This window comes from Montipora foliosa, chromosome 10, assembly GCF_036669935.1.
Source record: "Montipora foliosa isolate CH-2021 chromosome 10, ASM3666993v2, whole genome shotgun sequence".
NCBI classification, from domain to species: Eukaryota; Metazoa; Cnidaria; class Anthozoa; order Scleractinia; family Acroporidae; genus Montipora; species Montipora foliosa.
In genome coordinates, this window is record NC_090878.1 from 5,196,862 (window position 1) to 5,206,861 (window position 10,000).

The 10,000-nt window shown below is 37.6% G+C and overlaps 2 protein-coding genes across 3 annotated transcripts in view; one reads left to right on the top strand and one right to left on the bottom strand.

The window, feature by feature from the left end:
* The window catches only part of LOC137973340 (fizzy-related protein homolog), a 19,982-nt gene extending 11,572 nt beyond the window's left edge, over nucleotides 1-8,410 (bottom strand). Inside the window, exons 1-10 of the mRNA XM_068820128.1 lie at nucleotides 7,619-8,410; nucleotides 5,496-5,563; nucleotides 4,948-5,002; nucleotides 4,600-4,637; nucleotides 3,158-3,180; nucleotides 2,870-2,934; nucleotides 2,281-2,346; nucleotides 1,942-2,018; nucleotides 831-858; nucleotides 481-537 (exon numbers count right to left, since the gene is read on the bottom strand). Of these exons, the coding sequence (XP_068676229.1) occupies nucleotides 481-537; nucleotides 831-858; nucleotides 1,942-2,018; nucleotides 2,281-2,346; nucleotides 2,870-2,934; nucleotides 3,158-3,180; nucleotides 4,600-4,637; nucleotides 4,948-5,002; nucleotides 5,496-5,563; nucleotides 7,619-7,684 (543 nt within the window). The 5' untranslated portion in view covers nucleotides 7,685-8,410. The remainder of the gene's footprint in view (nucleotides 1-480; nucleotides 538-830; nucleotides 859-1,941; nucleotides 2,019-2,280; nucleotides 2,347-2,869; nucleotides 2,935-3,157; nucleotides 3,181-4,599; nucleotides 4,638-4,947; nucleotides 5,003-5,495; nucleotides 5,564-7,618) is intronic.
* A 54-nt stretch (nucleotides 8,411-8,464) lies between these two features.
* Nucleotides 8,465-10,000, top strand: part of LOC137972449 (eukaryotic translation initiation factor 2D-like) — a 19,940-nt gene continuing 18,404 nt past the window's right edge. Inside the window, exons 1-2 of one of the 2 annotated variants that reach the window (XM_068819193.1) lie at nucleotides 8,465-8,625; nucleotides 9,969-10,000. The exon at nucleotides 9,969-10,000 is cut by the window's right edge and continues 159 nt beyond it. In XM_068819193.1, coding sequence (XP_068675294.1) covers nucleotides 8,570-8,625; nucleotides 9,969-10,000 — 88 coding nt within the window. In that variant the 5' untranslated portion in view covers nucleotides 8,465-8,569. The remainder of the gene's footprint in view (nucleotides 8,626-9,968) is intronic. The other variant, XM_068819192.1, reaches the window with a different exon arrangement.

Below are 10,000 nucleotides of genomic sequence, written 5' to 3' on the forward strand. Positions count from 1 at the left end.
CCAGAGTACCTGGAGAAAAACCGAACAGCAAGGATAGAAATGCAGCAATCACATCTATGAAAAATCAACTATAAGAGCAGAACATTGTGCTTTATAAGGTGACATGTAACCAGTCGACCTCATTGCCTGAAGAAGACTTACCTCATGCAGTCAAAACATCATTACCTGCACCACAAGTCACAACATCGTGAGACCAACGATAATACTATACAATATTAGTATCACCCAACTAGTGTACTATGCAAATCCTGCATTTTAATTGGCTACGCTACTAGAGGACTATTACTAATACTCCTCGAGTAGTGAAATGCGTGACGGTTTCTTTAGTTTTAATCCCAAATAAATATTATAAATTCTTTAACTTTCACTTGCTAATTTTATGATTGCCTTTTCTGTCCGAATAGCCTCATGGGCTATTGACCTGTAGCCCACAATAGTTTTTAATTATTATGAGCTCAGAAGGACGACATTATTGCTCACCTGTAATTCTGGAGCATCTAAAACTTTAAATGGAATCTTGGAAATTTTTCGTGTGGACTGAAAAAGATTTAAAAACTATGATGATGAAGGAAATGCCATAGCTGCATGTACTAAATTCTCACTGTTACTCAGTAAATGTAAATTATATTTCTAAGTTAACCCATTGACTCTTAGGACATTAGGCAGAGTAAAATCTCTTCCAGGGAGCTTGAGTCCTGAGTCAATGGATTAAGGTAAATCAAGATCACCTAGTGTACATGTACATACTTATTTTCCCATTATTTTATAACTTAACACTTAATCACGAGTGCTGTACGTAATAACTGTTTGGACTTCAACTCTGTACTGACCTTTCTTGGTGATCTCAGAAGTCTTTGGCTAAAAAGAGAGTTATTTATCAAATGGTTAATTACTACAGAGCAAACCTCTTTTAAGAGCGACAGGACTGGTACAAGGATTTAATTGACTGATCACAATGGAGAGCATCTGAAGAAGTACAGTAATCAGACAGTCATACATGTAGGTTAGACTGCAAGAAATAGTCATTTCAATACCAGCAGCCTCCTGAGTTGCTTTGCCAATGTTTTTGGCTTTAGTCCGGATTAGTTTTCAGGTTCGTTTAAGTTTAAGAATAGAGTCTAAAGCATTTGTTGCAGCTTTGATGTGCAGCATGCACAAGAGTACATGTACAGTTTTGAATTCATAATGACCAGTAGGTAAAAGTAAAAAAAGAGTTAATAACAATGGTTTAAGGCCACGAACAATGTATGATTACCTAGAAGGAATTTGATCCCCCAACTGAGCGTAGTGCTGAGAAGGACAGTTGTTTGTGTAATCAGTACACAGACTGGAGTATTTCTACATAGTTGATTGACAGTCACTACAGTACAGTCATTCTCAATGACTCTGAAAATGAACTTTCACTGGAGTTGTCCAAACACAAGCCACATACAACAGTGCTTCTCAGCACTACACTCACCTACAGTGTAGAGGATTAACTTCCATCAAGGTGAATAGAGTTATGTTGGCTCCACCTACGATTAAGCACTTGCTGGCCTGTACATTCATTTTATAGTTTGCAAGCATTTTCCTTCAGGTTGACTGTACGGTAAGGTAAAGTCTGCTACGAGCCTAGAAGGCCCATCATCAGTTACTCCCAGCATTAGATTCGCCGGTACCCATTTATACACCTGGGTGGAGGGAAGCACTGTGAGAGAAAAGTGTACTGCCCAAGAACACAACACAATGTCCCCGGACAGGACCCAAACCTGGACCACTCGATCTGGAGTCGAGCGCACTAACCATGAGGCCACCGCACCTCCCACCAGCTTGACTGTAAACTTGTTTAAAAGCTCTTTTGCACTCGTTATTTTATCTAGCAATCCTGACGAATTTAAAACTGAACTTCTGACAGTTGAAAATATCTGCGAGTAGCAAACTTACACGTACAACAATAATTACCTTTTCTTTCCAACAGGAGAAAGAGAATAGGAAGCAACTGATTCAGTGTCATCCTGTTTACTTCTCTTCACCTGATACTAAACAAAAAACAACAGGTGGCGGTTGCTCGAAGCCTGGTTAGTGCTAACCATTGGTTTTAAGAGGTATCAAAACCTACAGGTTTCCATGGTATTTAACGCTCGTTAGCACTAACCATGCTTCGAGCAACCTGGGCCAGAAATGTTACTAACAATGAATCGTACTGAAGTCAAACTGTGAACTATTTCCCCACCAAAGGGGTGTCCCACTAATGAGTAAAACCTTGCAAGTTATAATGTTCAACATACAGTAGTTACAAACCTGGAATATACTATGCACATGGTTACTGTTGCTAGACAATGCTCTTCTTTCTTCCTGTGGAACCTCCTGCAAGAAAGACAATATTATATAGTTGGGAAACAATAACTAGATTTGAGTGTACACGTACATGTAAGAATGCAGATATCCAATAGAACCTTGATTCATTGCAACCCTCCAAATGAATATGGCACAGTTTTTACACAGCATTAATTTTATTCTTGTCAATGTGGGCATGGGAAAAACAAGGACAACACAGTGCACCACTTACAAGTAAAACAGTTAGTCTGCAGGGTCTTTGCCTCCTAAAACAGCTCCTAAAACAGCTACTTACAGATTTTCCTTTGCTGTATGCCAGATGATTATAGTTGACAATAGGAAACCCCCTTAGGGAACCAAAGTGTCAAAGGAACATACCATATAACAAGCGCCGCACAGGAATAAACACCACCATCATAAATTACACCCACTCAACCTTCAGCAAGAGAAATATTTACTAAACAATGTTGTGTTTAATCCAATCCATACCTGTACATTAATCTTAAGATACAGTCAGGGAAATATAGCTTAAAGGGCTCTTTTGATACTCTACCTTAAGATCTTCTATTTCGGCACCAAGCAATTCATTCTTTAAAAGACACTGATATGCCATACCCTCTGAAAAACAGTAGGAAATATTTTGAGTCTTAACAGTCAAAATAAAGTCATCTGAACATGAGAGCCAAAGACAGAAAATCAAATGTTTTACATGTAAACTTTTATCTTGAGTTTATAAAGCCCTCATAATAATGATCACATAAATGATTTTCTTATTTATACTATACATGTAACTTAATAATTCAATAGCTTAGAGACATTTATACATTAAAGGTCTATTCACCTTTGGAATCCACACTAGCATCCCTGACAATGAAAAGAGAATGTTGTTTCTTTTTAGTAAAAAACTAACTTAATCAAGCACAAGAGCAATGCATCGTGGCTGCTGCCTGAATGCAATAGCTACAGGTGCATCTTACAATCGATTTCACATTAATTTTTCCAAGCCATGTTGCAAAATTCGTTGAATTTCACTGAATGAGCCCTTTGCCGTCCGAGGTTCATAACATCATAAACAAGAGGTTCGAGGATTCAACACCATTCAAAATAGTGCCGTAATTATAATTTACCAAGAAAGACAAATGTAAATATTGTTGATTGGTTTGTACGTACAGGGAGTCAGTGAGAACAGACTCAAGCATTGAAAAATTTAATTGCTGATGATTGTTTTGTAAATGATAGAGGCCAAGTATGAAGTGGCAGAAATAAAATAATTTAAGGCTAATTGAAAATTGAAGAGAAAAAATACAGGTGGAGATCTTTGCTCAAAAGTTATGGTGATGCCTGAAATTGATGTTTCTTCATGTGAAAAACTGGAAAGCGCCTCTGCTCACCTTGTAAAAATGTCATCATCTGCCAATAAAATTGGTTCAGAGGGTCAAAAGTTGGAGTATAATTGCAGCCCAAATCCCTAGTCGGCAAACGACTCATTAAAGCTCTGGACGGCACATTGGCATGTAAACAAACCCATGGACAATATTTACATTTGTCTTTCTCAGTAAAATTTAACTACGACCCCATTTTGAATGGTGTTGAATCCTCAAACCACTCGTTTCAATGTCACAAACCTCGGAGAGCAAAGGGTTCATTAAGTGAAGTTGCAAAGTTCAATCTGGTAGAAGTTGGGAAATTCATTTCAAAGTTTGCAATTTGGTTGTCTAATTCGCCACATAATTGGCTACTTCGCAACCTAGTATCAAATTTCCTACGGAACTTCGCCAACGTAGTGTGGCAAAGTAATGTGAAATTGACTGTAAGAGGAACCTGAATATCTACATGTAGAATACTATTTACGATACTGCAACATCAGAAAAGTCTCAAACTACATCATTTTTACTTCCTGCACAAAATATAATGCTTAATAAATTAGTTATTGTATTTTAATTTAATGAGAGTAGAGGTCATTAAAATTATGACATGCCAATTTTAGAAAGCTTTTCAGCAGATTTACAAGACCCAAATGAAAAAAATGGTTCAAAAGTTTCATGCCTCAAAACTGCTTGATATGAAGATACAAGTACAAAGAGATTTCAGGTCCCTGTAACAAGCATGAAAGGTTTTGGCATTTTTGACAAACAAGCACAAGGATTTCTGAATTAATTATTCTGATGCTCTAATCAGTCACTTGTCCTAAACCTTTAAAATGGTTTGCCTTCTGATGCTTGCTTTAGAGCTAAAAGGTCTATCAATGTTAACTTAAAAGAGAAAAACGACTTTAAAGCTGACCGTTTTACTGCACCACTCTTCATTGGCTCACTATTTTCCTGTAAATAAAAGTAAAAATATACACTGTGACAATAATAGTACTATTTTAATACTAGATCGAAGAGCAATATAGATAATTCAATTTTACATGGAAACAGGATGATAAAATTTCAACCTTTAAATCAAAATAATAATTTCCTTCAACCCACTGACATCTCAAACGAGCTAGGATGCACCCATTGGACAAGTAAAATTGTCTGGCGTTAGACAGAGTAAAATTTGTTATGTCTCACTCCCAGGAGTCAATTTTATAATATTACTTATACAATTTTTATACATATAAATACAAGTACAGTATCTATTACATACCTGAACAAGATTAAAATTGAGCTGCCATGCTGGACTTGTTCGACTTGGTATAAACCTGTAATATTGAAAAAATAAAGTATACATGTATGTATTTTAAATGTTACCCTCAACAGTCCACATAAAGATTTTCACTGTCACGAAGAGGAGGATGAAATACCAATTTAACCTTACAGTAAAATAAGAGAATCTTATCAAAATAAGAATTCAAACAATGAAAGACTTTAGGTGCTAATAATGGTTCAGTCTTGCAAATGATTAATTAATTAATGGGCACCACAAGTTAGATGTTGGTTTTTAAGCAGAAGAGAAAACTGGAGTACCCCAAAAAAGTCCAAAATAGAGAACAAACATACATGTACACTGTAATACCCAGGTATACATTTTTTATGCCAAGTCACCATTCAGGGGTTTCAATAAGATTTAAACTTGTCAGATGAACTACTGTTGTCATCATTCAATTTTCGTCGGCCATCAGTTCTTATTGAAATCACTGATCATTGATCAAACTCCATTTAATCAGCATTGAAGCCATTATTTTACTTTCTCACCTGTCTCCATACTTGTCTCTACTTGGTGAACTTATTGGACTGAAATGCCTTACTCCAGACAGACAGGACTGTTAACAAATGAACGCATTGAAGGAAAGTTAAACAAGGTGGCTTGAATGGGTTTTCTACAGGTAACAGTGAGTTTTTGACTATAAAAAATTGCGATAAAACATTTCTTAAAATCATTTTAAGATCAAAAAAATTTGCTAAAAAATTGCTAAAAAGCGACAACGTTTCGACGTTAGCTAAACGTCATTATCAAGTCAAAATATGTTAGTGAGTTTGGGTCTATAAATACTAAAAAAACAATAGCTGATTAAAAGCTGTAACGTGGGTAAATAATAATTAAAAAATTAAACAAAAAGTTTCGCACATATGGAGTCCATCTGGGTATTTAAACTGGGCTTAAGATTCTTGATGAAGAGCATTTCAAATACTAGACAATCAAATTTGCCCTGGCACTTTCTTAAAACTGTGAATTGGTCTTCTTTCAATACATCGTGCCTATGCCTTGTCGTCTACAACAGAGGCTTTCAATGCAGAATGCGCCAAGTTGCGCTCTATATTTAGTCGCCTTGACTATCTAATAAGTCTTATTGATTCTGCCATTAACAATTTTCTTTTTCGAAATGCTTCAGTGAACACAGCAGAAAGTAACAATGACGATAGTAGAACAGTAAGAATTAGTCTTCCATTTAAAGATCAAGTGGCCGCTAATGCGGTTCGTAAGCAGTTACGCGATCTTAGCCATAAGATTGGCCCTACTTTGCAGCCAGTTTTCGTGAGCAAGAAATTGATCACCATACTGGATGATAAATTTTTTGGCTTTCTTGCTCACATCATTACTTCCTGTCACCCATTTAAACTGATTCATCAGCTAATGCGAGCAGCTAAAGTATTATGTATGTGGCTTATGCACATGCCTCAGTTAAAATATCTTTTTCAGCCTCCGTAAAAAGGGGACATTTTTTTGTGTACACTGTAGATGTAGAGAGGTAATGTCAACCCACTGACTCCAGAACTGCCCCCTCCGTCCCCTCCCTCAGACTCACTCCTAGGAGTCAATGGGTTAACGAGGCAGTGTCAATTCTGCTCTATTAAACTTCCTCTGAAGACTAAAAAACGTCTTTGTAACAAGACAAAAAAAGTGGTATTTTCTTGTCACTATGAAACAGATTTCTTCACTGAAGGTATTTTTGTCGCATGGAAAAGTTAGTCAACTTTTCAAATTTGGAACATAACGATATTGCTGATTTTTCACACATGTGGCTAACAGTTTTTTTCACCCTCACAAACAAAACAATTATTTTGCAGTAGAATATTAAAACTCATAGATCCCAGTTTTCAAGAGGATCGGTATGGGGCAAACAACATTACCATGGTGATATCATGATCAATCCTGCGAAAATTTTAATCTGATATCGTCTTTGCAAAGTAAGGAATAACATGTGAGTGCCACATGTACAGTTATGAGTTTCACTTAGTTTCAACTGAAAATAATACAAATGCTTTAAAAGTGCCCCTTTAAATTGTCCCATTATACCGTGCAGTGTTTCATGAATGAGTCTAAGGACTGCACAAGGAAAAACAGCTTTAAAAAATCATACTACCCAATGTCCAAATATCTACATGTACAGTGTATGATAGTGTGGTAAGATTAAGTGTCACTAAGTTTTCAAGTACTGGTTTTCCTGACAACTAGAGCAGAAAAAGATAAACTCTCAAAACTCAACTCAAGAGTCCATGTAGGCTCAGACTTCCAACGGTTGGTAATTTGTTACACCCGTCCTATATACTCCCCACTCCTGGAGTGGAAAGTACCATGGGTGTGACAAGCCACAAACGGCTGGAAATCCGAGCCAAACTCACAAGTTTTTCAGTGTTGAGTGAATGGTTTGCTTCATGAATCATGAAGCAATGCTGTTAATTAATTAAGTAGTACCTTGTCTTGCAATGATATTGCAAGAAGACTTGCAAGACAAACAACAGAGAACGTTTCACCATAAAATAGTGCCTTGACATTATGCTGCAGATATCTTGGAACTTATCACCCTTACTGTTCAAAATTAATGGAAATCGAACACTACATGCAATCCTCCGCATGATATCTGTTTTATACTCACAGAATTATGAAGTGGGCTTCGTCCATTTGGTTGGCGAAGAAGTCTTCTTTCATATTCTGGATCCATGTTCAGCTGTTTTAATGTTTTTTATGCGGAATGATGATAAATTCTCTGACGTACGTTAAACAGACCAATGGAGTTCTACTGAAAACGGTGCTGTTCACGTAAAGAACAACAAATCTGGTAAACGAGTTTCTGAAAGAGATGTCAAATCCGAAGGTATGACCCTCCAATGCCACGTTGAAGGACTGCTAATAAGCAAACAGGTGAATGGTTCGAAACATAAATTGCCACAAATTCCGCTCCAAGTTTGCTCTTTCAGTTTCCGGCTAAGGTATTGAATGGTAAAGCAATAAACATAACAGACGTCTTATATACAGAGAGTGAAAACTTGAAGGTCGTTTCAAACGCGAAGCGAACTGACTTCTGAGTACGGATTTAAAAGCTGCCTCAACAACATAATTTTCAACTCAACTTGGTATCTCCTAAGCCCTTGAAATCGACGTAAAGATATGAAGACAAACGTGTTTGCAACAGGTCAAGGTTCTACTGCGACCAAAAAACGTTCCAAGGTACGATCAGCAGTGTCCAACCATGCTCTTTCCTTTGTGTGTATGTTCGGCAAAAGAAACCACAGCTGTTTAAATCCAGTGGAATAAAGACAGATAAACAGAAGTGTGAGAAATTTATCGGCACACGTGTCCGGCCGTTGTCTTTCAAAGTTGTAATTTTCAAATGCAAACTGCCAAATTGTTGTTTTTTGACGCTGTTAACCAACATCCGGGACATCAAATGATCAAAACAAAAAAAATGAGAAGAAGCCTGGGAATGCCGCCTCCTCTTCCCAGGTTACGCGCGGTAATTAACATGGCGGTACAGTGTACAAAAAATCTTTTTCTTTCCTCAGCTCAAAATTCTGATATTTGACCGAGATACAAAGTGCAGATTGTCATGTTCCTGAAGACCTTTAGAGTAAAGTCAAGTACTGCGATTCGGGGATCTGATCGGTAAATCTATGCATTTCTTAAATATATTTAAGCTCATCACGATCGCGGGTTAAAAATATAAGCAGCTTCTATTTTTTTCAATTTAATTGTAAAAGCTTTTGCTGTTAAAGGTTTATTTCCTATGCGACCTAAACATTGGACTTAAACTGGGAAACCCTAAAACCCGGAATCCGAAATCCGGAATCACAGGTCATTGTTTTACCAATACGGAGAGTAGAAACCATCCTAAACATTCTTAAAAGCTAACCTTAGGCCTAAAAACGTTTGTCTAGGCCTAATTAGGCCTAAGGTTAGCTTTTATGAATGTTTAGGATTGATTCTACTCTCTGTATTGGTAAAACAATGACCTGTGATTTCGGATTCCGGATTCCGGGTTTTAGGATTGCCCACTTAGACTCATCAAGTTTAAATGTCTATATGTCAAATCCCGTTGCTGAGAACCCTCTTAAGTAATGCACCTATCAATGTTAAGCCCCAGAGGGGGATTTGAGGGGGGGGGGGGGGGTTCAGGTTACCCACGGGGCTTTGACTGTGAGGTCTGTCCCAAGGGCGGGATTTTGATTGTACGACATATCCCCAGGGTGGGGAATTTGACATGGCCACCATCTGGGATAATGAAGAGGGCTTGGAAATCAATTTTGTTCCCAAGGCTTTTCCCTCCCCAGGTAGTGAGGGAAAGGCCCTGGGAATGAGGTGGCTGAACTAAAGGTAAGTGGTACATACACTCTTATTGTGTGCAGCCTGTGGCCCCTGAGAAGCATATTCAGAAAAAATGGGAGTAGTCTTGAACAGGAATCAAACCTATTACTTTCCAGTTACTAGTCTCGATATGCTACCAATGAGCTATGGGAGACTTGTAGGAACTTTGGCCATGAACAAAGTTCCTACAAGTCTCCCATAGCTCATTGGTAGCATATTGAGACTAGTAACTGGAAAGTAATAGGTTTGATTCCTGTTACTAGTCTCGATATGCTACCAATGAGCTATGGGAGACTTGTAGGAACTTTGTTCATGGCCAAAGTTCCTACAAGTCTCCCATGGCCATGAACAAAGTTCATGTGAAAAACAACATAACTGAAAAGTTTATCATTTCATTTATTTACCGGGCTTACTGGTAACCCATTCGCACCTATTAAAAGCGGCCCCATTAGGCGTTATCCAAAGTAAAATCTGTAAGTCTTGATGAGCAGTCTCAGATTGGGAAGGGTTAAAACTTGTTATCTCATTAACTGCATTCAAGTGGTTTTCAAATTGGGGAAAGCAGAACTGGGCTTTATCTCTCTCCCTTCATATGCTTCCTTGGCATCCTGTTAACTTGGATAGTCCCTTGTTTATTTTTCTAGGCGAAAGCTCAGATCAGATATAAGTAGAGCAT